Raw genomic sequence first — 27,153 nt, forward strand, 5'->3', positions numbered from 1 at the left:
TGTGCCTGTAATCCCAGCTACTCAGGAGGCTGAGGCAGGAGGATTGCTTGAACCTGGGAGGTGGATGTTGTAGTGAGCTGAGATCGCACCACTGCACTCCAGCCTGAGTGACAGAGTGAGACTCCATCTCAAAAAAAAAAAAAAAAAAAAAAAAAGTCAGGTATTGAAGCCACCAACTATTATTACTGACAACGTAATCATATTTAACCCTTTACTTTTAAAATTCTTTTTGGAAACTGGAAGGATCTGTAACCACCACCCACTTCCACATCAGACCCTATGCATACGCCAACTGTCTGTTGCTCAGCAGCTGTGATGTTGTTCCAGTTCTTTATTAGGCAAAGAACAGTTGTTTTTTTAGCATTTCCTTTAAGGAAGGTGGCTCAGATCATTGAGCCAGCCAGGCCCTGCAGGATGGGCTGCGATTAGGGTCACAAGTACTTCTCCCGAAACTCACAGATTTTCTTCGTGACCATTGGATCCAATGTTGAAAAGTCCCAGTCGGCCAACTGCATTAGTCGATCATGGGCCTCCCTAAAGAGGCCACAGCCGATATTCAGCTCCACCCGCATACGCCACTCAGCTAGCTTGGAGCTGTTGAGGAAGACATTATAGTTGGCTGCCATGGGCTGTGGATAGACAAAGACGAAGATGTGGTCAGCCTGGGGACCAGCCCCACCTGGGTCCTCTCCCACAGCCGCTGGCCCACATCCCTAACATCTACCTATGCAAAGAATTAGGCTGCTGACCCCCAAGGCCTGAGCAAGGGGTCACAGACTATGTAATAGATGTAGGTGGGGATGGAGGATCCAGAATCCCTCAGAGTCCTTAGTCACTGGTCTTCTTGCTCCAAGCCTTCTGAACCACACTGAGAGGGTTCCTGGCCCAGGCAGCTCCCACTTCTCCAGCCTGCGACCTCGCATGAATCCTGCCTTCTTCCAGGGAAACCCCTTATCCCAGGTGTGTATATGCGGATGAGGGAGAGAACTCAGGTTTTTTCCTCCATGTTTAGACTCCCACTGTGATCAAGCTCAGGGGCTAAGATGGGAGACCTGGCAGGCAGTCTACCCTGCAGTTTGGCTGGCTCACTAAGACAGTCTACCCTGTAGTTGCGTTTGCACCAAAGATCTTTGGGAAGCCAAAGAAGGGGTGGGTCGATGGTGAAATGTAAGGGGTGGGGACGAAGTATATGGCTGAACCCTTGGGGCAGGCCAGAATGATTTTTCCTGGTGCTGGTCTGCCCTGCAAACAGACCAAAGAGACTAATTTTCATATCAGCCAGAGATCTCTGCGATAGGGAAAAGAACACTGTATTTCCTGGTCAATCCACCAGGATCCCAGGTGCCTCCTCCTGGCATATCTCTGGCTGATATGCAAATTAGTCTCTTTGGTCAGTGTGCAGTGCCCTAGCTGGTGTGCAGGATGGCCAGTTGAGACCCTGGCCAGTGTCTTGACAAGCAGAACTGGTCACCCTCCCCTGCATGTAGAGGCCACAGAAATGCCCCACACTCAGGTGTGCCTCCAAATGCACAGTGGATGCCCCTCAGACCCAGCCACGAGAGCTGTCCTCCAGAGCTGTCTGTCTGGAGCTCTGGGAAAGAGGCAGGGCCAGAAGGACACCCAGGAAGCCAGTGAACATTTCCTGGAGAGTCCAGCAAGAGGAGGAGGTATCTGGGATGCTGGTGGATTGAGCAGGAAATGCAGTGTTCCTCTGTATCCCAGGCTCACCCTCCGGGTCCTCCCACACCGAAGAATCTTTGTCAAGTGTGGAGAACTGTGATCCTTCCTGATTCATAACATTCTGTGCTTCCTGTTGCCCCGATTGAGTCCAGGCCCCCAGACCTGGTTCCCGCAGCCCCCATGGCAGCTCTGCCTGCCTTTCCCACCTCACCAGCCTATCCTCAAGTGACGGCCCCATTGGTCACAGAGGAGTCCTACCTCTGCCCAGGGTCTAACCCTCCTCCAACCCACCCCACACCTGCATCATCTCCACCACGGCCACCAAGTCAGCCAGTGAGATTTGGTTCCCGGTGATGAACATCTTATCCTGCAGAAACTTCTCCTCGAAGAGCTGCAGACTCTTCTTCACCTCTTCCACTGCATGCTCCATCTTCTCAGCTGAAACTTCCTCCCCTGTTATCTTTGGGATCAGCAACTGGCCAGGGTTGGGAAGAGGAGGGAAGAGGAGGCTGCACTCCAGGGCCACTTGCCCTGCCAGGTCTCTGTACTCTCGTCTGCTGGATAGATATTGAACACTTCCCAGGATATAAAGCAGTTTCACCTCTTTTAGCAGTTCTGATTGGTGGAAGGTGCCGGGAACCATGTGTTCACAAGGATTTGGGGAGCTCAGCAGGCATAAGTCCTGTGATTGATTAGTGATGCCGGTCACAGGCATGGAATTCGAAGTAGAGACACGTGTACTGGTTATTTGTCATCTTCCAATTTTCTTTTTTCTTCTTTTTTTTTTTTTTTTTTTGAGACGGAGTCTCACTCTGTTGCCCATGCTGGAGTGCAGTGGCGGGATCTTACCTCACTGCAACCTCCGCCTGCTAGGTTCAAGAAATTCTCCTGCCTCAGCCTTTGGAGTAGCGTGGATTACAGGCACATGCCAGCATGCCTGGGTAACTTTTACATTTTTAGTAGAGATGGGGTTTCACCCTGTTGGCCAGGCTGTTATTGAAGTCCTGACCTTGTGATCCGCCCACCTCGGCCTCCCAAAGTGCTGGGATTACAGGCATGAGCCACTGTGCCTGCCCATCTTCAAATTTTCTATGAGCCATTTTTTTTTTTTTTTGAGATGGAATCTCACTTTGTCACCCAGGCTGGAGTGCAGTGGCATGATCTCGGCTCACTGCAACTTCCACTTCCCTGGTTTAAGCGATTCTCCTGCCTCAGCCTCCTGAGTAGCTGGGATTACAGGTGCCCACCACCACACCAGCTAATTTTTTTTTGTATTTTTAGTACAGACAGTGTTTCACATGTTGGACAGGTAGGTCTTGAACTCCTGACCTCAAGTGATCCACCTGCCTTGGCCTCCCAAAGTATTGGGATTACAAGCGTGAGCACTGCTCCTGGCCTTCTGTGGGCCTTTTGACGCTGAGATTCTCTAGTTCAGAATGAAATGCCTCGAATGCTGTCCTGGGTGAGTCATATCAGCCCCTCCTGTATGCCCTTCCCCTCGCCCTAATAAGACTCTTTCATGCCCATTGTTTCAGTCCACACTCCTGACAGCTCTGTAAGGCAGGTAGGAGAAGGAGCTGAGGAAATGAGGCCCAGAGAGGGAGGGAGACTTACTTGAGTTCACCGGCAGTCAGCAGGGCCAGAACTGGCCTCCAGCCTTCCTGACTCCCTTGTGCCCGTGTCCCCAAGCCCCAGAAGTGGCCCTGCTCACCTTGAGCCAGACTATCTTCTTCATGGGCAGCTGAAAGGCCGTGTGTTGCCAAGCCATGAACTCATCCACACGGGCACGTACGTGCAGGTCTGGCGGGTACCAGTGTGATGGTGCGCTGTACTTGCGGCACAGGTAGTAAAGGATGGCCACGCTGCAGAAGGGGCTGGTCAGGGGCACTGCCCTTGCCTTCCTGAGTGCCACTACATCAACCACCCCGGTGTGGCCTGGGCCCAACTGCTGGGGCTTCCAGAGCAAAGAGGAGCCCAAACAGCTCCGAGAAAGACCTTCACCAGAGCTGTCTGTCTGACAGTCAGTAAGGGCTGGGAAGGAGCCCTGCAGGGTGAGTAGGAGTTGGGGGCTGGTGGTATAACAAAGAGTAGGCCAGCAGGGGGAACAACACGTGTTGAATTGGGATGCTGAGGTGGAAGGATCACTTGAGCCCAGGAATTTGGGGCTACTGTGAGCCAAGATCACACCACTGCACTCCAGCTTGGGTGAAAGAGCAAGATCCTTTTTCAAAAACAAAAACGGGGGGGCACGATGGCTCACACCTGTAATCCCGGCACTTTGGGAGGCCAATGGGGGCAGATCCCTTGAGGCCAGGAGTTGGAGACCAGCCTGGCCAACATGGTGAAACCCTGTCTCTACTAAAATGAAAATACAAAAATTAGCTAGTTGTGGTGGCACACACCTGTAATCCCAGCTACTTGGGAAGCTGAGGCACGGGAGTCACTTGAACCTGGGAGGCAGAGGTTGCGTGAGCCAAGATTGTGCCACTGTACTCCAGACTGGGCCACAGAGCAAGACTCTGTCTCAAAAAACCAATAAAGAAAAACACATGCTGAAATACAAGGGTAAAGGGAGCAAGGTAAATCTGAAGAAAAGAGAGTAGGGGGGTGCAACTGGAAGAAGGGTGGGGGTGATTGGGGAGTGATGAGGCAGCCACAGACACTGTGGAGGCCACGGAGGGTAGCCTCTGGAGGTGCAGGAAGGTTATGGACTTAATCCTTAAGATCAGGCATTATATAAGCCAGGGCATGAAAGGATCCATCTCTCTGGTGCTGGATGGAGGGTGAGCCCGAGGGGGCAGAATGGACAATGGGGGGGCCAGCAACTATCAGGAAGGTTGTGGTGTCTGGGAATGTTGGAGGCCATGGGGACAGAGGGAAGGGCACGGAGGGGAGACATGCTTCGGAGGGGATGTCCTAGGCCTTGCTGATTGATGGCTGGTGTGGGAACCTCCGCAGAACAAGGGCTTCTTTATCATCACCAACAGCAACCATGCCAAGGTAAAAAGGTCAGGGCATGGAGAGAGCTATCGGTTAAAATGTGGCAGGAGAGACAGCAACTGGCTGCAAGACTCAGAACTTCTTGGCTGGGCACGGTGGCTCACGCCTGTAATCCCAGCACTCTGGGAGGCCAAGGCGGGGGGATCATGGGGTCAGGAGATCGAGACCATCCTGGTTAACACAGTGAAACCCCGTCTCTACTAAAAATACAAAAAAATTAGCCAGGCATGGTGGCGGGCACCTGTAGTCCCAGCTACTCGGGAGGCTGAGGCAGGAGAATGGCGTGAACCCGGGAGGCGGAGCTTGCAGTGAGCCGAGATAGCGCCACTGCACTCCAGCCTGGGCAACAGAGTGAGACTCCGTTTCAGAAAAAAAAAAAAAAACTTCTTTGGATCCTGATCCAAACAAACTGCCAAGAAAATGTTTAGGAGATAATCATAGAGTTTTGAACAGGAGCCACATATTAGATGAAATCCAGGAATTATTGTTAATTTTATGAGGTATCTTAATGGTATCGTAGTGATGCTACGCTCTATCCTAGCCCAGGCTGGAGTGCAGTGGCGCAATCAGAGTTCACTGCAGTTCTGAACTCCTGGCCTCAAGCGATCCTCCCGTGTCAGCCTCTGGAAGTGCTGGGATTATAGGCATGAGCCACCACACCCAGCCTGTTGCTTTTTAAAATTTTTTTAAGAACTCTTATCTCTGAAAAGTATGTTCCTAAACATTTATTGATTTATTTACTTATTTATTTTTATTTTTGAGATGGGATCTCACTCTGTTGCCCACGCTGAAGTGCAATGACGCAGTCTTGGCTCACTGCATCCTCTGCCTCCTGGCTCAAGCAGTCTTTCCGCCTCAGCCTCCCGAGTAGCTGGGACTACAGGTGCAGACCACCATGCTGGCTAATTTTTGTATTTTTTGTAGAGATGGGGTTTTGCCATGTTGTCTAGGCTAGGCTGGTCTTGAACACGTGAGCTCAGGCCATCCCCTCACTTCAGCCTCTCAAAGTGCTAGAATTACAGGCGTGAGCTGGCTTCTAAACATTTATGAATGGAATGATGGGGTGTCTGGGAGGCAGGGGAATAGAAATGATGTAAAATGGACCCCAAGTTGGCAAGAGTCAGAGCTGGGCGATGGGTTTGTGGGGTTCCTCGTGTCCCTCATTAGTTAGTATTCACTCTCCTTTAGTGCACGTGTGAGATTTTCCATGGTAAAACAGACAAATGCTCGCACTGAACCTCCCAGGAGAAGCAGAGACAGATGGTGCAAGGGCCCCAGGGAAGACTTACCTTTCACTTAAGATAAATTTCCCATCTTTGAGGCTGGGCAGCTTCCTGAGGGGGTTGATGTCAATGTATCCTTTGCTGTGGTGGTGACCTGGGAGGGGCAGGGAAGGTCTGAGGCTGTGGGACTCCAGGGGAGAGAGAACTGAGACTCCCAGAGACCCAAACGCCTCCCTCTCCATTTTCTCAAGAAGAGGGAGCTGAGGCCTAGAGGGACATGGCGGCTCACCCCAGGTCACAGGGCAAGGCAGTTGCAGAACCGGACTGGGATCAGAACTGCTGGCTCCCAGCCTGCTCCACCCTAGGTTTGGTGACTCCCGTGCCTCCTACCTGTGTCCCAGGACCAGGACGACCCTTTTACCCAGAAGCTGGAGGCCTCCAGTGCCCACCCCCAAAGCTGGATCTGAAAACACAGCCTTTGAATCACCTTAAGCCCTGAGGGCCTGGGTCCCATCCACAATCCCATCGCTCTCACTCTGTCCCTACTTTAAGGAAGCCAGGCCCAGCACACAGCTGGACATCCAAAGGGAAGCTTCTCGGACACAATCAGGGTCATCTGAACAGGGAACCTGAGGTAGGGGCAGGAACTGAAACTCTTCCTGGACCAGCCGCCTCCAGTTGGAAACATTTCTGGGGGCTCCACTCGCAGCCCGTTCATTTCCACAGCTTCCCTGTCTCTTCCTCTGTGTTCTAGAGGCTTCTGCTTTTGCAGGCTGAGCTTTTGGAATCCCTCTGTGCTGGGGATGGAGTTGGAGCCCACCCCTCTGACCCTCACTCAGGGTTAGTGGAGCCCTGAGCCTTTCTGAACACTGGGGAGGATGGGTGTAGACGGACTGTGCACTTCTGCCCCCTTTGCCAACCTGGTGGGCAGGTGCTGAGTTCACAAGGTCCTAGAATCCCACAAGGAGGCCAGGGTGCCTGGTGGGAGCCCAGGGAGTCCCAGCTACTGTTCCTTCCCCCTTCTCCTCGAAAAGCCTGTTCATCTGTGGCGTGGGGACTGTCATTAGTGAGCACTGACTAAGGTAGGCTGGACAAGGATGCAGCCTACAAGCCGCGTGGCATCTTTTCCTTCCCTGTGGACCTCTGGGGTGATTCCCTTGTCTCTGTCTCTGCTCCTCAGAAACGCCCCTATCAGGCTGTGCGCGGTGGCTCACGCCTGTAATCCCAGCACTCTGGAGGCTGAGGTGGGCAGATCACTTGAGGTTAGGAGTTTGAGACCAGCCTGGCCAACATGGTGAAACCCCTGTTAAAAATACAAAAAATTAGCTGGGCGTGGTGGCGTGCACCTCTAATCCCAGCTACTCGGGAGGCTGAGGCAGGAGACACACTTGAACCCAGCAGAGGTTGCAGTGAGCCGAGATAGCACCACCGTACTCCATGCTGGGCAACAGAGTGAGACTCCATCAAAAAACAAGAAAAAAAGAAAAGCCCCAATCTGTGTGTCCTGCCTCCCCCCAGGACCAGGCCTGCCAGGCAGCATGGGAGCTGACCTTTCAGCAGATCCACAAACTGAAAGTTGAACTGGATGTCATGCTTCTTCGAGAAGATGTAGACGGCACGGCAGGGTGCTGACAGCAGGTCCATGTAGAGCTCCAGGGCCATGTTGAGACACATGCCAGGCCCCACAGCCGCAGTTGGCCAGCCACAGACCTGGGCCTATGTCTGGCCAGAGTCCCTGGCCCTGTGCCCTCTCCGATCTGGGCCCAGGATCCTGTGTTCTCCAGGGAAACCTCTTGTTTCTCTTTGTGTTGTCATAAGGCCAGGAAGCCTGCAATTCTCACAGCAGCAAGGATTCTAAGGAGGCCCAGGAGTAGGCTGGGGAGAGGCCCGTGGCAAAGGTGTGGCAGCCGTGACCCTACTCTCCCCCTTCCACGTGTGCCTGTGCCCCGTGGTGCCACCTCACAGACATCTGTCTGAGAAGGGATTGTGCCTGGGAATTCCCACGGCTGGATTTTCATTGCAGAACCTGACGAAAGGGGCTTTGCAGGGTCCAGAATGAAGAGGAGGCAATGAGAATTATCCCTGGAGGATACTAGAAGTAGAGGCTGGGAGTATCCACAGGTAAATCGAGCCTGAACTATGACTGGAAAGGAATTGGGAGAAAGAGACACAGGTGAATCGAGCCTGAACTATGACTAGAAAGGAATTGGGAGAAAGAGACACAGGAAACTGTGAGCTTTGGGAGCAATGGGGACACCACCACCAGGAAGTCAGGGGGCACTCAGCCGGTGTGTGCCACACAGAGGAGCCTAGAAACTTCCTGGCCTTGGTTGGGGCTGCAGTGGCCAGACTGTGTACCTGGTGGCCAAGGAAGGTAACTAGAGCCCCACGTAGAGGACTGAGTGCCACTCACTCTATGCTGTGATCTAATAGGTCTAGGCTGAGAAATGGGACTGACCCCACTTCTGGTGACAGAGTAAGCCTGGAGACAAGCGAAGAGCATGCAGTGTGTTTATTGCAGACAGCAGGGTGCAGTGGAGTGGGCTGCACCCACTGCACCTGCTTCTGGGCCAGCTGGGGGTCCTGCCGAGCCTCACTGTGGTTCAGAGGCTGGAGTATGAGCTTGTGGGCCTCCAGCAAGAGCTCAGTACCAAGGGCAGCCGCCACACAGGCCTGCCACACTGCCAGCCGGGGCCAGTCTTGGAAGAGGTCGCAGCCAACGGCAGTGGGCTGGGAAGACAGGGCAGCTGGGGTTGGGGCTCAGCCCCATGCCCAGAGTCCCCCCAGAGGGCAGGTGGGTAGGAAAGCTTCACCTGCATCACCTCCGTCAGCACCAAGTCTTCCAGGGAGATCTGCTCCATTGCCAGGAAGGGTGGCCACCAGCACCCCCCCATCCAGGTGCTTCAGGGCTGGCATCAGCCTCCCCAACAGCCGCTCCAGCTGTGCAGCATCCGCAGGCTGCCCCGAGAAGTGGGGCAGGAGAGACTGGGCTGGGAGGAGAGGAGCAACTTAACCCAGACTCTTGGAAGCCTCTTGGGCCTCCTCTCCATCCCTTCCCGGCTGCCATTCATTAGTGATGTCCTCTGGGGCTCTGTGTTCAGAAGGTTTCTAAGGATTCATTCAGGCTTAGGGGAAGGAGTACTGTGATAGATTAGTTATGTCTGCTGAGGACAGTGGAAGTGAAGCTAATATGTAATATGTACCAACTGGTACCTTCCATCTCTGGGGGTCCAGGCTCCTGCCCCAGCCTGCATGACAGGGCCTAGGAAGCTCACCTTGCACAGGTAGACATTGGTGGCAGGCAGCTGGATGGTGACATGCTTCCACGCCAAGTACTCATCCACGCAGGTGCGGGCTTGCAGCTCAGGTGGGTACCAGTGTCCCCGTATCTGGTACTTTCGACTCAGGTATAAAACGATGACCATGCTGTGGGCAGGGGATGTCAGAGATCTTTTCTCCAGCCTGTCAGGGCCAGGTGGCTTCATTGCTCATACTCAGGGTGATTTGACCAGGTTTTCTCCCCACCTTCACCTTCAGGGGAGGACCTTCCCTATACTGCAACTCCCTCCAGGCAGTATCTCCCCACGACCAAACCACTCTGTTTCTCCATTTCCAACTCTGATCCTCCCTGGGCCCATGTTTCCACCTCCCCTCCCAGTTACCATACCATCCTGCCCTCTGTGCCCAGGCCCCACTCCCTGGCATCAGGGTCCCCACTCAGAGTGCCTGCCGTGTGGGCCCTGCCCAAAAGGTCTCCAAGTTCCCTTCCTAGTGCCCCAGAACACTAGGTGCCCATTTTCCATCCTCAGGTAAGCCCTGGGAGGTGGATACATTATTCCTCCCACTCCGTTTTACAGAGGAGAAACCTGGCACACAAAGTTCTGTGATTTCCCCAAGGGCATGGATTGAGGAAGTGGTGAGCTGGGATTGAATGTGGAGTCTCCCCTGGGTCTGCCCAGCTCCTAGGACTCTGAATGGATGAGCTGGGGACATTTGGGGAGGAGCCAGCCTCAAGCCTGGGCCTTGCCCGCTGGCTTCAGGTTGTCCAGGTTTATCTGGGTGACCTGTGTCCTTTCCCCACCTGGGCAACTCCACCTGGCTCAGACTCTAGCCAGGTTCCAGCCACCAGCTTTAGCCCAAAGGTGCCCCTGGGTCCAGGCTCTGCATCGGAGCTACACAGGCTGAAATGAGGAAGGGGCCTCAGTGATTTGGAAAGATCTCCAAGCCAAGGAAAGATCTCCCCTCTCGCCTCTGACTCCCCCTACAACTCTGAGCCCCAGAACCCAGGCAGATCCTGGCTCTGACCCTGGGTGGGCACCAGGTCACCATTACCTCTCTGCTAGTAGGAAGTCGCCATCTCTGAGGGCAGGCACCTTCCCCAGGGGGTTCACCTTCAGGAACTCAGGCTTCAGGTGCTCCCTTGGTGGGCAGAAAGGAGAGAAGGCTCAGTGCAGGGCCTGGTCCTTGGCACCCACTCCATGGGGCCCAGCCCAGCCACCTGGCTCACCCCAAGCCAACTCCACCGTCCACAGCTCAAAAGGGATGTCATTCTGTCTTGCAAAAGTGGATAGTGTGTCAGGTCCAGGAAGAGCTCAAGCCCCATTGCTGCTCCTCTCACCTGCCCTCCCCAGAATTCTGGACCTCCAGGAGTTGCTCAGCCCTTCTCCACTAGTTCTGAGCTGTTTCCTGTCCATAGTCTGCTGTAGTGGGCCAGAGCACAGGGCAGAGTTGGCTTCAGGGACTTTCTCTGGGCATTCCTGGGCAGAGAACTTCATCTTCTCTCTTAACTCTTGCTGAGAATTCTCTGTAGCTAGGCACTTGTAAAACCCATGTCCCAGAATGCCAAACCTGGAAATGCAATGTCAGCGCTGAAGCTGCATTGAAACTGAATGAATGAGGTCCCCACCCTCTTATCTAAATATCCTATCAGTCTGTTGAATGTCAAAGTATGTAGGGGTGGTGTGGGGGAGCCTATAGGGAGTCTCCATTTCTGTAGCTTTCCACATGTTCCATGCAGAATTTTCCTCTAATGACCCTTGGACACCGTGGTGGTCACTGTTTCCCTGCATAAACCTTTGATGATCCTTATCTTTAGCGTACCAGTGAAACACCAAATTCAGATTTTCAGTCTGTGCAGTCTATGTAGTTAATAAAATCAATTTCTAATGGAATATGCCTGTGCCTGGTGTGTTTGTACCTAACCACTGCTAAGGACTTTCATTGATAGCTAGACCTTGGAATTCCTTCCCCTGGACCCCTGACCCAAGTATTTTGCACTCATTCCTCTGCCAGTGTGTTTCATGGTGTCCTGCTTCCCAGAGTGCCTCAGGGAATGCTTGCATTGGATATGAATGATTCGTTGCGGTCACCATGGATGGGATTCAGGCCTAACTCTCACCAAGACCATAAGGCCACAGTCTTTGATCTAGATTCCCCATGTTAAATCTGCTATCCTCAGTGTAGTGAGAGAAAAGTTAGGTAATTAAGGTGGGTCCTTGGTAAAACTCCTTTAAACAGAGGAACAGCCTGAAAAATCAGGCTTCAGGCACAGATAAGGAAACTTGCACAAACCTCTGGCCCACTCAGATAAAGGAACAATGCCCAACACAGAAACACCTTTGATCTTTGTGCCTAAGGCATGCCCACAGCTACTTTGATAAGGGAACAAGACCCAGCATAGAAATGCCTTTGTCCTTTGTATAACCAGTGGGCTTCCAGGAAATAGTCTCTTCTCCTTTTGTGGACATGTACACGGTGGGCTACAGTGGGTTCCAGTGGGCACTTTCCTTTCTTGGACGTGCTTTAGAATGTGAGCCTCTGATTGGTCCTGGGCCAGGCTATCACTTCAGCTCCTGAAGGTCCAGGGGCCAAGCTGAGTAGTGCTTTCTCCAAGACCAGTCAGTACATTCCTTCCTTTCCCAGTCCATAAAACTCCCGGACCCAGCCTCATAATGGGCAACCTGCTTGGGCCCCCTGCCAGCTGCAATGAGCTTTCTTCATTTGCTTATTAAACTTTTGCTTCAACCTTACCCTTTGTGTCCACACTCCCTAATTTTCTTGGTCGTGAGACAAAGAATTCTGGGTGATACCCCACAATGAGAGACTGGTACATTGTGGTGCACGGGCAAGACTGCAACAATATGTTTTCTGCTTGCTCGTTTGGACTGGCCTCTTCCTAACTCTCCAGAGTGCTCTCTCCCCACTGTGGCCCTGAGCTTTGCCTCATGGTAACACTGTGCTGCGTGACACTCCAGCATGATCTGCATGTTTCTCACCTCCAGACCTTCCCCACACAACTTTCTTGCTGCTTGGACCACCCTTCCCACCTATTTTCAACTGTTTCTCTCCAGCGCATCTTTCATGATAAGGCTTGAGTGGAAGCTGTATCCGAGGCTGAAGGTTATCCATGCAGCTTTGAAACCATCTGTTTATGCTTCTGTTTACCCCCCAAATACTGTTTACCCCAATACTCAAAGTCAAGGTTGGTGACTCAACAATTTTCAGAACTTCTAGCTTATCAGTATAGCTTTATTGTACTGAACTGAGTTTTTCACCATGCGTTTACTGTCTTTGAGGTTAAAAAGCCCCCAACATTCACTCCTATTTGAATCATCTGTGCAAGACTCAAGCAGCTATGAATTCAACCACAGTGTAAAGTTCTTCCCTACAATGCTTTATTGTTATTCTAGCTCCCAAGAGAGTACCATCTTTCAGCCCAAGACCCTTGACAGAACCCCTTCAACTCTGTCACCTTTTTTCATCTCTGGAATTCTGACACCACCCATGACCCCTCTCCTTGTTCATTTACTAGGTTTTGTTCCTTTTTTTCCTTTTGTTTCAATATCCTATTGTATCTGTGCCTTTTGGGCTTCACATCCTTTTTGGAAAGAGAGGCACAGGTAATATAATGAATGAGGATGCTCCTCCTCCCTGGTTCCCTCTAAGTCAATTTTCTCCAACGCGCTGGTCTGCTTGGCTTTGAATGAGGCTCAACACAAATTCATAAACTTTCTTACAACATTTTGAGATTTTTTGGTGATTTTTATTTTTATTATTTATTTATTTATTACCTTATCAGCTATCCTTAGTGTTAGTGTATTTTATGTGTGACCCAAAACAATTCTTCCAACGTGGACCAGGGAAACCAAAAGATTGGACACCCCGCTCTAAGTGTTCCCCAAGTTTCCACTGTTTTCAGAGCACATGTCCCAGGTAATAACACATAGCCCATCATTTAGTGACTGCTCAGGGTGCAAGCTGTGGAGAAGAGAGTCCGACTACGAGCTGGTGCTCTAAGCCTCCAGCACGCTAGGACCGACGACGGGGATCCGGAAACAACAAGCTCCACTCCCGCAACACACACACACACACACACACACACACACACACACACACACACGGGGATCCGGAAACAACAAGCTCCACTCCCGCAACACACACACACACACACACACACACACACACACACACACACACACACACACACACACACACACACACGCGGCGCGTGCGCCCCCGCTGATTGGCTGGCACAACCGGCACCGGAGCCAATGGGAGCACGCCTTGTTGTCAGGCGCGCAGCCGGACGGCGCGGTGGTCGGGACAGACTGGCCGTTGCTGTGGAGACGCCTGGTGAGTTCCTGGAAGGCTGGTTTGAAGGCGGTGCCGGGGTGAGGGTGAGGCTCAGCAGAGCCCGGGGCACAGGCCGGAGGGGCTGCAGGCGCGAGGCTGGGTTACGTGAGGACGCTGGGGGTTTCGCGGGCAGCTTTAGAGCCCCAGTCAGGGAAACCGAGGCCGGGCTTCCTGGCTGCCTCGCGAGCCTCTTCATGGCTCTCGCCGCCGCCCTGAGGTGCCTAGAATGGGTTCCGGCCGCCGGGGAGGTTCCCAGTAACCGCAGGAGCCACCATTGATTTGGCGTCTGCTGGGTGCAAAGCCCAGCGCGCTAACCCTTTACTCGCGACCTTTCGCTTCACCTTCACAGCAGCCCTGCGAGGTGAGTGCTGTTATTAGTGCCATTTACAGGGGTGGAAACTGAGGCCGAGGGTAGGTGAAATGATTTGCTCCAAGTCACCCAGTGGGTGAGCGCGACTCCAGACTGAAAATTTTGACCGTTCTGCTTCACTGCCTCCCCGGAAGAGGCGGGCCCTGGCCAGATGGAACTCACCTGGCATTCCCAAGGTATCTGCACAAGTGGCTTTGGGAGTCACTTAATTCTTCAGGACCTGGGTTATTACAGGTTATAAGTGTGGGACCGTCGGATTCCATGTGGCTAAGATTCTTTCTATGTGATTATTGTGGTTAGAAATAGAATATGCTTAGAACAGTCTCGTTCAGCGGTCGGCAAACTTTTGTTGTAAATATATCAGTGTTTACATTGTTATATTGTAAGTATAATGAGTATAATAGTATTCATAATAGTAGTTTAGGCTTGGGGGGTCCATACTCTGTCTACTTAACTGTAGCGATGTAGTGTGGATACAGCCAAAGACAATACATAACAGACTAGCTGCGTCGCAATAAAATTTTAATTATGGGGACTGAAGTTTTAATTTTATATATTGTTAATATAATTTTCATGTGTCATGATTTTTTTCCCCAAATATTAAAAAATGTAAAAACCATTCTTTGCTCGTGGGCTGTACAAAAAGGGTGGGCTGGTTAGCTTGCAGAACCCTCATCTAGTACAAAGCCTCATACATGAGGGGAAACAGACTGAGAGACTGACATCTATGTCAAGTCAGTCACACAGCCAGGGCACTGCCACCACTGAGCTTAAGACATAGGCTTCCCACCTTCCAGGCCAGGAAACATCCCCAGTTATCACTCTGGATCAGGGTGCTGAGGTCTGAAGGTGTGCTACTCTTTATCGTGTTCTGAGGCCATGGAAACTATATTCTAAGGGGTTTGGAAACTTATTAGCTTAGACTAATAAGCCTGGTGAATGTGCTGCTATCTGAGGAAATGCAGCTGCTGGGCTGGGAGTCAGAAATGAATAGATATTTTTCTTTTTCATGATTATTCAATAGCTTTTTTTTGTGTATGTGACGGAGTCTTGGTCTGTCGCCCAGGCTGGAGTGCAGTGGCATGATCTCGGCTCACTGCAATCTCCGCCTCCCGGGTTCAAGCAGTTCTCCTGTCTCGGCCTCCCCAGTAGCTGGGACTACAGACACCCGCCACCATGCTTGGCTAATTTTTGTATTTTTAGTAGAGACGGGGTTTCACCGTATTGGTCAGGCTGCTCTCAAACTCCTGACCTCAGGTGATCCACCCGCCTCGGCCTCTGAAAGTGTTGGGATTACAGGCGTCAGACACCGCGCCCGGCCTCAATAGCTTTTTTTTTTTTTTAAGCTCCTTTTAGTGAGTTTCTTGGATTTATGGTGAACAATACATAAATGGTTACCATCCTCACATTGCTTACAGATGATAAATATATAATCAAAATGGTTATTTCTTTTTAAGCTTTTTTTTTTTTTTTTGAGATGGAGTCTCGCCTGTGGCCCAGGCTGGAGTGCAGTGGTGCGATCTCGCCTCACTGCAAGCTCCGCCGCCTGGGTTCACGCCATTCTCCTGCCTCAGCCTCCCTAGTAGCTGGGACTACAGGCGCCTGTCACCACACCCTGCTAGTTTTTTTGTATTTTTTAGTAGAGACGGAGTTTCACCGTGTTAGCCAGGATGGTCTTGATCTCCTGACCTCATGATCCGCCTGCCTCGGCCTCCAAAAGTGCTGGGATTACAGGCGTGAGCCACCATGCCCGGCCTCTTTTTAAGCTTTTTAAACTAATTTTAGATTTAGAGAAAAATTGCAACAATACAAAACGCTCTGTTATGTCCCTCACCCTGCTTTCCCTAATGTTAACATCTTACATAATCATACAATTATCAAGAACAGAAATCTAGTGTTGGTACAGTATTATTAACTACATTACAGATGTGATATGAATGTTACCATTTTTAAAATTAAGGTTGTGTTTTCATTCCAGGACCCTATCCAAGATCCCATGTTGCATTTAGTTATTTCTCCTTGGTCCATAACACTTCCTTAGTCTTTTCTTGTTTTCCTTGGCTTTGATGCTTTTAAAGAGTAGTGATCAGTTATTTTGTCTAACGTCTCTCAATTTAAAGGTTTGTCCAGTGTTTTCTAATGATTGGGGTGAGATTATGCATTGTGGGCCAGAATAACACAAAGACACATTATCTTTGTGTCTTTCTCAGTGCATCACATGGAGTCCAAGATATTGGAATGTCTTATTACTGGTGATATTTACCTTGATCTATTGGTGTACTTGGTGTCTACCAGGTTTCTACACCATAAAATTACTATCCCTTTCTAATTAATAAGTCTCTTGGGAGAGATACATTGAGAGGACACAAATTCTCGTTCTCCACAAATTTGCTCACTGACTTTAGCATCCATCTGCAGATCTTTGTGGTGTTTGCCTAAAGGTAATTATTTCTCTCTTTCCTTCTACATTATTAAGTCAAGTTCTACTGAAAGGAGAACTACCCTCTCTCTCTTTTATTTATTTATTTGATTATTTATGTGTCAGTGTAGGCCATGGATATGTATTATATTCTATGAGTTAAAATTCATTATCATCATTATTTTGTTGCTTACTGTTCCAGCATTGGCTATTTAGTTAGGATCTCCTTCAGGTTAGCTTCTGTGGCCTATCAACCGGCCCTCATTTTTTTTTTTTTTTTCCTTCAAGCACTTACTTACTTTATGGCACACCACAAGGTGTTCCAGGCTCATCTTGTGTTTTCTCTGACCCAACTCTGGAATCAGTTCTTTTTGTCTTTAGCCTATCCAGTCAAGATACCATTTTCTACAGTTACTTAGGTTAGTTCCTTTCTTCCTCATGCCTTTCAGAGTGGTTATGTTAGTTGTAATAGTTAGGTTCATTGTTAGTGTTTATATTTCATTTTGAGTTCCCCCTACATCCTAGCTGATTTTAGTTGTTTTTGCGGTATGAATTATGACTGATTTCTGAGAGTCAGAGCTACACACAAAGGTATACTCAAAGAAGTGTCTTTCCCTTCTTATGCCTACTGCCCTGTTCCCATTCACCCCTTCTTTTCACCGCTTTCCCACCTACCCTGTATAGCTAACTTTGGTATCTGGATTATCTCGTGTTTCTTTCGCACAAGTGAACAGTTAGTTGTGTATTTTTTCACATCCTCTTCTTTCTTATACAAAGATGACATGCTATATAGATAATTGTGTTTGCTTTTTTCACTTAATAGTATGTTTTAGGCCAGGCGTGGTGGCTCATGCCTGTAATCCCAGCACTTTAGGAGGCTGAGGTGGGCAGATTGCCTGAGGTCAGGATTTCAAGACTAGCCTGGCCAACATGGTGAAACCCCGTCTCTAGTAAAAATACAAAAAAATTAGCCGGGTGTGGTGGTGGCACCTGTAATCCCAGCCACTTGGAAGGCTGAGGCTGGAGAATCGCTTGAACCTGGGAGGCAGACGTTGCAGTGAGCCAAGATTGCACCACTGCACTCCAGCCTGGGTGACTGGCCGAGTGAGACTCCATCTCCAAAAAAAAAAAAAAGAATAGTGTGTCTTGAAAATCACCCCATATCTGTTCATAGAGATCTTCCTCATTCTTTGTTTTTTTTGAGACGGAGTCTCGCTCTTTTGCCCAGGCCTGAGTGCATTGGCGCTATCTCGGCTCACTGCAAGCTCTGCCTCCCAGGTTCACGCCGTTCTGCTGCCTGAGCCTCCTGAGTAGCTGGGACTACAGGCGCCCACCACCGCGCCTGGCTAATTTTTTTGTATTTTTAGTAGAGACGGAGTTTCACCGTGTTAGCCAGGATGGTCTTGATCTTCTGACCTTGTGATCCGCCCGCCTCAGCCTCCCAAAGTGCTAGGATTACAGGCATGAGCCACTGCGCCCGGCCCCTCATTAATTTTTAAAAACATCTTTATTGAGGCCAGGCATGGTGGCTCACGCCTGTAATCCCAGACTTTGGGAGGCTGAGATGGGCAGATCATTTGAGGTCTGGAGTTTGAGGCCAGCCTGACCAACATGGTGAAACCCCTTTCTACTAAAAATACAAAAAAAATTAGCTGGGCATGGTGGTGCATGCATGTAGTCCCAGCTACCCGGGAAGCTGAGGCAGGAGTATCGCTTGAACCCGGGAGGCAGAGGTTGCAGTGAGCCGAGATCGCGCCACTGCACTCCAGCCAGGGCGACAGGGCGAGACCCCGTCTCAAGAAAACACAAACAAGCAAAAACATCTTTATTGAGATATAATTTACATACCTTACAATTGACCGATTTAAGTATACAATTGAGTGGTTTTTAGTACATACACAGTTATGCAAGCATCATCGCAATACATTTTAGAACATTTTTATCACCCTTAAAAGAAACCCTGATCCATTAGCAATTAGCAGTTACTTCCCATCCTGTCTTCCCCCAGCTCTAGGCAACCACGAATCCACTTTCTGACTTTATAAATTTGCCTGTTTTGGACATTTCATGTAAATGGGATCATACAATATGTGGTATTTTGTTACTGGCTTCTTCCACTTAGGATAATGTTTTCATGGTTCATCCATGTTGTCAGTGTTTCATTATTTTTATGGCTGAATAATATTCCATTTTATGGATATACCACCTTTTGTTTATCCATTTATCAGTTGATGGATTTTGGGTTTCTACTTATGCATTATTTTGAATTATGTTGCTATGAACATTGCCTCATTAATTTTTACAGCTGCATATTACTTCATTATATGAATGTACCATAGTATGTACCATAGTACGTTATAATAGTTTATTCATCTACTCTCCTATCTATGGCCATTTAAGCTGCTTCCATTATCTTGCAGTTACAAACAGTGCTGCACGGTGAATAATTCTGTGCATATGTATTTTTGTATTGTTGGAGGTACATATTCAGGGTAGTTTCTAAAAGTGGAATTGCTGGGTTGAAAGGTAAATGCATATGTAGTTTTCTCAGATATAGTCAAATTTCCCTCCAGAAGGGTTGTACCAATTTCCAACAGTGTATGAGAATAGCGCCTGTTTCTCCACAACCTCGCCAACAGTGTGTGCTGTCATGCTTTAATTTTTGCAGTGAGAAATAGTGTCTAGTGTTGTTTTGTTTTAATATGCATATCTCTATGAATGATTTGAACATTTTTTCATATGTTTTCGAGCTAGTTGCGTCTTCTTTTGTGATTTATCTGTTCGTATTTTTTCTCCATTTGTCTACCAGGTTTTTGTTTTTCTGTTCTTTAGCTTTTTAAAAAAAATTGTGATAAAATATAAGCAACATACAATTTATCTTTTTTTTTTTTTTTGAGATGGAGTCTCCGTCACCAGGCTGGAGTGCAATGGCGCGATCTCGGCTCACTGCAACCTCCACCTCTTGGGTTCAAGCAATTCTCCTGCCTCAGCCTCCCGAGTAGCTGGGACTACAGGCGCGTGCCACCATGCCCAGCTAATTTTTTTGTATTTTTAGCAGAGACAGGGTTTCACTGTGTTAGCCAGGATGGTCTCCATCTCCTGACCTCCTCATCCGCCTGCCTCAGCCTCCCAAAGTGCTGGGATTACAGGCGTGAGCCACTGCGCCTGACCCAATTTATCATTTTAACCATTTTTTAAGTGTGCCATTTTGTGCCATTAAATACATCCACATTGTTATGCAGCCATCACCACCATCCATCTCTGGAACTTTTTTCATCTTTTCAAACTGAAACTCTGTATCCATTAAACAGGAATTCCCATTCTTCCCTCCCCTAGCCCTGTGGCCACTATTCTACTTTCTGTTTCTATGAATTTGACTACTGTAGGTACCTTATATACATGGAATCGTACAATATTTGTCTTTTTATGACTGGCTTATTCGACTTACTATAATGTCTTCAAGGTTCATCCACGTCGTAGCATATTTCGGAATTACCTTCTTTTTTGTGACATGTGTCAGGATTACCTTCCTTTTTAAGGCTGAATAATAAATGTTTCATTGTATGTATATACTACATTTTGTTTAGCCATTCATCTGTCATGAACAGTTGGGTTGCTTTCACCATTTTTTTTTTTTTCTTAGCTTCAGCTTAAAGGAGGCCACCTTTTGACTATTGTAAGTAACGCTGTGTCCCTCAGTTGTAAAACGTTATTTATTTATTTAAAATAGTATGGTGCTCTTGTCACCCAGGCTGGAATGCAATGGCGTGATCACAGCTCACTGCAGCCTCAACCTTCTACCTCAACTGCCCTGAGTAGCTGGGACTACAGATGTGTACCACCATGCCCTGGCTAATTTTTAAATTTTTTGTAGAGATGGAGTCTCTCTGTGTTGCCCAGGCTGGTTTTGAACTCCTGGCCTCAAGCAATCCTTTCACCTCGGCTTCCCAAAGTGCTGGGACTAAAGGTGTGAGCCACCATGCCCATCCTATTTCTCAGTTTTTAAGAGCTGTTTGTATATTAGGGATATTAGTCCCTTGTCAGTGGTATATGTTGCAAATATTTTCTCCCAATTTGTTAGCTTTTAATTTTTTTTCTGAGTTTTTAAATTTTTTTTTGTCATGCAAAAATTTTTAAATTTTTATGTAGTTAAATGTATCACTCTTTTACTGTTTGTGAATTTTAAATCATATTTGGCCCTTCTCTACTACTTAATACTAAGTGTTAATACAAAGGTTAAAGAGGAATTCACCAGTATCTCCTTTAGTAGTTGTATGGTTTCATTTTTTATCATTTAGATTTCTAATTCATTTGCAAGTTTATTCTTGTGAGTTATCTTTTTCCAACAGTGAATACTGTTCCAGCAGTATTTAATACAAAGTTCATCTTGACTCTAGTGATTTGAGATGCCATCTTTGCCATATTTTTTATTTCCATATGTACTTGAGTCTAATTCTGGACCTCATCTTTTTGTGTACATATGCAGCAGTACCTCACTGATTTCATTATGAAGGCTTTGTACAGTAGGTTTTAATGTCTGTTATACCTATCCCCCCTTACAGTTTTTTTTTTCATTGTTTTCCTAGTCTTAAATTTTTGTTTTTCCATATGAATTTTAGTATCAACTTGTCAATATTATCTTGTCAGTATTTGTATTGGGATTGCATTGAATGTATAAATTAACTTGGGAAGAACTGACATCTTTATATTTTTGAATCCTATCCAAGAACAGGGGATGTCATTTCATTTGTTCAAGTTAACTTTAGTGTCTTTTAATAGTGATTTAAACTTTTTCTTGCACAGTTTTAATTAACTTTATTCCTAAGTATTTAATGATCTTGTTGCTATTGCAAATGGGATTTTTCTCTACCATAATGTCTTCTTTTATGGTTTGTATATATGAAGGCTATTGATTTTTATGTATTAATCTTATATTGTGCAACTTCACTGAGTGTTTTTTTTTTGTTTTGTTTTGTTTTTTTGAGAAGGAGGAGTCTCACTCTGTCGCCCAGGCTGGAGTGCAGTGGGGCAATCTTGGCTCACTGCAACCTCCGCCTCCTGAGTTTAAGTGATTCTCCTGCCTCAGCCTCCTGAGTAGCTGGGATTACAGGCATGCGCCACCATGCCTGGCTGATTTTTTGTATTTTTGGTAGAGACAGGGTTTCACCATGTTGGTCAGGCTAGCCTCGAACTCCTGACTTCATGATCCTCCTGCCTTGGCCTCCCAAAGTGCTGGGATTACAGGCGTGAGCCTGTAATTTTTGTATTTTTGGTAGAGACAGGGTTTCACCGTGTTGGCCAGGATGGTCTCGAACTGCTGACCTCAAGCAATCCACCCACCTCAGCCTCGCAGAGCACTGGGATTACAGGCATGAGCCACCATGCCCAGCCCGCTGAGTTATTATTGAATAAATTTTATCATTGATTTTGGGGTTTTCCAGGTAGTATATCATATTATCTACAATTAGTGATAGCTTTTCTTTACCCTTTTTTTTTTTTTTTTTTTTTTTGAGACGGAGTTTCGCCCTTGTTGCCCAGGCTGGAGTGCAATGGTGCAATCTTAGCTCACCACAACCTCTGCTTCCTGGATTCAAGCAATTCTCCTGCTTCACCCTCCCGAGTAGCTGGGATCACAGGCATGCGCCACCATGCCCAGCTAATTTTGTATTTTTAGTAGAGATGGGGTTTCTCCATGTTGGTCAGGCTGGTCTTGAACTCCCGACCTCAGGTGATCCACTCACCTCAGCCTCCCAAAGTGCTGGGATTACAGGCGTGAGTCACTGCGCTTGGCCTTTACCCATTTTTATATCTCTAATTGATTTATCTCTTCTAATTTTATTGGCTAATATTGCACAGGTGGATAGTAGCAGAGATAGTGGACATTTTTGCTTTGTTCTTGATATTAATCTCTGAAATTAATGGACATGCCTCTGAAATAAGGTTTGCCCATGAAATAAGATTTTGGCTTTAGGACTAAGGTGTATTTATATATTAAAGTATCTCAATTTCTGTATTTTCCTGAGTATTTTTTATTATGAATAGATATTGAATTTTGTCAGACTTTCTCTTCTGTGGAGATAATCATGTAATTATTTTTCCCTTAGATGATTACATTGTGTTTTCACATGTGATGTGTGTTTTTTTGTTAGTATCTATTTTTTATTTTTTTATTTTTGATATGGGGTCTCACTTTGTCACCCAGGCCGGCATACAGTGGTGCAATTACTGCTTACTGCTGCCTCAACTTCTCAGGCTCAAATGATCCTCCTCCGTCAGCCTCCCAAGTAGCTGGGATTACAGGCATGTGCCACTATACCCAGCTAATTTTAAAATTTTTTTTGTAGAGATGAGGTCTCCCTATGTTGCCCAGACTGGTCTCAAACTCCTGCCTCAGCCTCCCAAAGTGCTGGGATTATAGGCAGATTACAGTCATGAGCCACCATGTCTGTCCGTTAGTATTTCTTTAAATTTCTCCAACATTTTCATTGCATTTCCTTTTATCTGGAAGTTGTTTATCAGGAGATTCTCAAATTTTTAGATAGACACACCTTTCTTCTGTTGGTGGTGATGGTCATGTTAGTAAATTCTAGTTTTAAGCATTATGATTGGCAAGTGTTGTTTTTAGTATCTTTACTTGATGGAAGATGTTTTCTTTGTAACATGAGCAGTTTTTGTGTGTGTGTGTGAATGTGCTGTGAGCACTGGAGAAGAATATATCATTTCTGTTATCAAGGTGTGGAGTTTGATATACATCTATATCATCTCCTCTATTATGTTGTTTAGATCAATCATCTATCTCCTCATTTTTTCTCCACTTGATTTGTCTTTAAAAAAATTTTTTTTTTTGAGACAAGGTCTCACTGTGTATCCCAGGCTGGAATGCAGTGGTGTGATCATGGCTCACTGCAGCCTTGAACTCCTGGGTTCAAGTGATCCTCCCACTTCAGTCTGCTCAGTAGCTGGGACTACAGGTGCATGTCACCATGCCTGGCTAATTTTTATTTTATTTATTTATTTATTTATTTATTTATTTTAGAGATGGGGGTCTCACTATCTTGCCCAGGGTGGTCTCGGACTCCTGGAGTCAAAGGATCCTCCAACCCCAGCCTCCCAAAGTGCTGGGATTACAGGCATGAGCCACCAAGCCTGGCCATCATTTTAAAATATTTTTGTAGAGACAGGGTCTCGCTATGTTGCCCAGGCTAGTCTCGAACTCTTGGGCTCAAGCCATCTTCCTGCCTTGGCCTGCCAAAGTGTTGGGATTACAGGTGTGAGCCACAGTGCCCGATCAATTTGTCTTTTTTAAAAAATTATTTATTTATTATTTTTTCAAGAGATGGGGTCTTGCTGTGTTGCCCAGGCTGGACTTGAACTTCTGGGCCTTAGCCTTCTGAGTAGGTGAAATTACAGGTGCACACTGCCATACTTGGTGCGTGATCTGTCTTGTTTTGAGATTGGTTTGAAGCCTCTAATTTTTAGGGTGTTACTGTTTATGTGTCCTTGCATCTCCTTTGGGTTATTCTTTGTTTTTTGTTTTTGTTTTTGTTTTGGAGACAGAGCCTCACTCTGTTGCCCCAGGCTGGAGTGCAGTGGCTCTGCCTCCCAGGTTCAAGCGATTCTCCTGCCTCAGCTTCCCAAGTAGCTGGGATTATAGGCACATGCCACCATGCCCAGCTATTTTTTGTATTTTTAGTAGAGATGGGGTTTCACCATGTTGGCCAGGCTGGTCTCGAATCCCTGACCTCAGGTGATCTACCCACCTTGGCCTCCCAAAGTGCTGGGATTACAGGTGTGAGCCACCGTGCCCGGCCAGCATATTCTTGACTGTCATATCATCAGTGTGAATTGTGCCTTTGTTACATTTAATACTTTTGGGCTTGAATTCTACTTTGATGTCTATCCCTGTGCTATTTTTTTAACAAATTGTATTTCCTTTTATTAGAATTTTTTTATACTTATTATATTTAATTAAATTATTTGACCTTTTTTGGAGTTATAGTTCTGTGACTTTTGACACATGTGTAGACTTGTTACCACCACCATCATTACCACTATCAGGATAAGGAACAGTCCATTGCTTATGGCACCCCTTTACAGACACCTTCCTTTACCCCGGGCTGCCCCTGATGTGTTCTCCATCACTATAGTTTTGTCATTTCAAGAATGTCATGTAAATAGAAATATAATAGTGTACAACCTTTTGAGACTGGCTTTTCTCACTTAGCATAATGCCTTTGAAATTCACCTCAGTTGTTTCATATATCAATTGTTTGTTCCTTCACATTAGTAGTAGTATTCCACTGTATGATATATCACAGTTTATCTACTCACCTAATGAAGGATATTTGAGTTGTTTCCAGTTTTTGGTGATTTGAGTGGAGCTGTAAACATTTTTATACAAGTTTTGCGTGAACATTTCTCTAGGATAAATAACTAGGAGTGAGATTGATGTATCATATGCTAGTGTATGTTGAGTTTTATAAGAAACTGTTTCCTAGCATGGTTGAACCATTTTCCATTTCTATCAGCAGTGTATGATTCTTCCAGTTGCTCTGTGTTGGCATTATCAGTTTTAAAAAAAATACAGCTATTTTAATAGGTGCATATGGTAGCTCATCATGGTTTTAATTCATATTTCTCTAATGATGAATGAGGTTGAGCATCTTTTAATTTACTTACTTGTCTTTGGTGAAGTATCTGTTCAAGTCTTTTGCCCATTTTTTAATTGGTCTTTTTTTATTGTGCCAAAATTTGTATAACATAAAATTTACCATTGTAACCATTTTAAGTGAACAATTCAGTGGCATAAAGAACATTCACAACATTGTATAACTGTGCCACTATCTATTTCCAAAAAATTTTTATCATACCAAACAGAAACTTTGTGTTTATTAGGCAGTAACTCTTGATTCCTCCCTTCTTGCAGGCTGTGGTACTTTCAGTCTCTAGGTACCTTGTATATCAAACAATATTTGTACTTTTGTATATGGCCTATTTTACTTAACATAGTGTTTTCAAGGTTCATTCATGTTATAGAGCGTGTATCACAATTTCATTCCTTTTTATGGCTGAATACTATTTCATTGTATTTGTATACCACATTTTGTTTATCCATATATTGGTGGACACTTGGTTTGTTTCTACCTTTTGGCTATTGTGAATAATGCTGCAGTGAACATGGGTGAACAAGTATCTGTTCAAGTCCTGTTCTTTCAGGTAAAAACCTGAGTGGAATTGCTGGGTCATGTAGCAATTACATGTCTGACTTTTTGAGGAACTACTAAACTGTTTTCCACAGGGGCTGGACCATTTTACATTCCTACCAGCAGTACATGAGTGTTTGAGTTTTTCTACATCCTTGCCAACACTTGTTATTTTCCATTTCCTTTCTGTTTTTTTTTTTTTTTTGATAATAGCCATTCTAGTGGATGGAAATAGTATCTCACTGTAGTTTTGATTTACATTTCCTGGATGACTAATTTACAATTCCCTGATAAGCATCTTATGCACTTACAGGTGTTTTTATATCTTCTTTAGAGAAAATGTCTTTTGAAAGTCATTTACCTGTTTTTTTTTTTTTTTTTTGAGATGGAGACTTGCTCTGTCACCCAGGCTGGAGTGCAGTGGTGCGATTTTGGCTCACTGCAAACTCTGCCTCCCGGGCCCAAGCAGTTCTCATGCCTCAGCCTTCTGAGTAGCTGGATTACAGGTGCATGCCACCATGCCCAGCTAATTTTTGTATTTTTAGTAGAGATGGGGTTTCACCATGTTGGCCAGGCTGGTCTCGAACTTCTGGCCTCAAGTGATCTGCCTGCCTCAGCCTCCCAAAGTGCTAGGATTACAGACGTGAACTACCATGCCCAGTCATTTACCCATTTTTAAATTGACTTGTTTGTCTTTTTGTTGTTGAATTGTAGGAGTTCTTTATATATTCTGGATATTAATCTCTTATTAGGTATATGATTTACAGATATTTTCTTCCATTCTGTGTGTTGTCTTTTCACTCTTTTGATAGTGTCCTTTGCATAAGTTTTTTTTTATTATTATACTTTAAGTTTTAGGGTACATGTGCACATTGTGCAGGTTAGTTACATATGTATACATGTGCCACCTTTGCATAAAAGTTTTACATTTTGATGAAGTCTAATTTATCTATTTTTCCTTTTGTTTCCTGTGCTTTTGGTGTCATGCTTAAGAGGCTATTGCCAGATCCAAGGACATGAAGATTTTTCCATATGTTTTTTCCTAAGAATTGCTTCTCTCTTGCTGCTTTCAAGATCTTCTCTTTGGTTTTGGTCTTAATAAGTTGACTATAATGTGTCTCAATGTGGATGTCTTTGAATGTGTACTTCTTAGAGTTCATTGAACTTCTTGGATATGTATGTTAATGTCTTTAATTGGATTTGAGGAGTTTTCAGCCATTATTTCTTCGAATAATTTTTCTACCCCTTTCTCTCTTCTCCCTCAGATACTCATATGATACATACGTTAGTTTTCTAGATGGTATCCCCCATATGTCCCTTTGTCTCTATTCATTTTTCTTTATTCTTTTTATTTTTCTCACACTGGATAATTTCAATTGCCTTTCCTTCACATTTGCTGACCATTTATTTCACCTGCTCACATTTGTTTTTGAATTTTCAGTTGTATTTTTAGTCTTCAGAATTTTTGTTTGATTTCTTTTTAGAATGTCTGTCTCTTTAGTGATAATCTCATCTTGTTCTTACATTATTTTCCTTATTTCCTTTATTATTTTGTTCATCTATCCTGATTTCCTTTAGTTGATTCAGTGTATTTAGGACAGTTAATATTTTTGACTAGTAATTTCA

The 27,153-nt window shown here is 46.2% G+C and overlaps 2 protein-coding genes across 18 annotated transcripts in view; one reads left to right on the forward strand and one right to left on the reverse strand.

Annotated features, from left to right (window-relative positions):
• Positions 1-311: 311 nt before the first annotated feature.
• LOC748759 (glutathione S-transferase theta-4) lies at positions 312-7,686 on the reverse strand. 2 transcript variants are annotated; one of them, XM_063808358.1, is made up of 6 exons: positions 7,454-7,685; positions 5,970-6,057; positions 3,392-3,542; positions 2,282-2,362; positions 1,979-2,155; positions 312-629 (listed from the first exon to the last, which is right to left on the reverse strand). In XM_063808358.1, the coding sequence occupies exons 1-6, from the start codon at positions 7,575-7,577 to the stop codon at positions 432-434; spliced, it is 819 nt and encodes a 272-aa protein (XP_063664428.1). In that variant the 5' UTR covers positions 7,578-7,685; the 3' UTR covers positions 312-431. The 2 variants fall into 2 exon arrangements, with proteins under 2 accessions (XP_063664428.1, XP_016795291.1); XM_016939802.3 differs by lacking the exon at positions 2,282-2,362 and having other exon boundaries at positions 7,454-7,686.
• Positions 7,687-13,452: 5,766 nt separating this feature from the next.
• The window catches only part of CABIN1 (calcineurin binding protein 1), a 166,015-nt gene continuing 152,314 nt past the window's right edge, over positions 13,453-27,153 (forward strand). For 7 of the 16 annotated variants that reach the window (XM_016939804.4, XM_016939808.4, XM_063808360.1 and 4 more), the window contains exon 1: positions 13,453-13,535. The gene's annotated coding sequence lies outside the window, so the exon portion shown is untranslated. Of the gene's footprint in view, positions 14,082-27,153 lie in introns of all 16 variants that reach the window. The other 9 variants (XM_016939803.4, XM_016939806.4, XM_016939807.4 and 6 more) reach the window with 4 other exon arrangements.

This window comes from Pan troglodytes, chromosome 23, assembly GCF_028858775.2.
Source record: "Pan troglodytes isolate AG18354 chromosome 23, NHGRI_mPanTro3-v2.0_pri, whole genome shotgun sequence".
Lineage (NCBI taxonomy): Eukaryota > Metazoa > Chordata > Mammalia > Primates > Hominidae > Pan > Pan troglodytes.

Coding starts and splice junctions, on each gene's coding strand:
- LOC748759 (XM_063808358.1), bottom strand. CDS start 7,577: ATGTGTCTCAACATGGCCCTGGAGCTCTACATGGACCTGCTGTCAGCA. Junction 3,543..5,969: donor AAATTTATCTTAAGTGAAAG/GTAAGTCTTCCC, acceptor CCCCTTCTGCAG/CGTGGCCATCCTTTACTACC. Junction 2,363..3,391: donor AGAAGATAGTCTGGCTCAAG/GTGAGCAGGGCC, acceptor AATCAATCACAG/GACTTATGCCTGCTGAGCTC.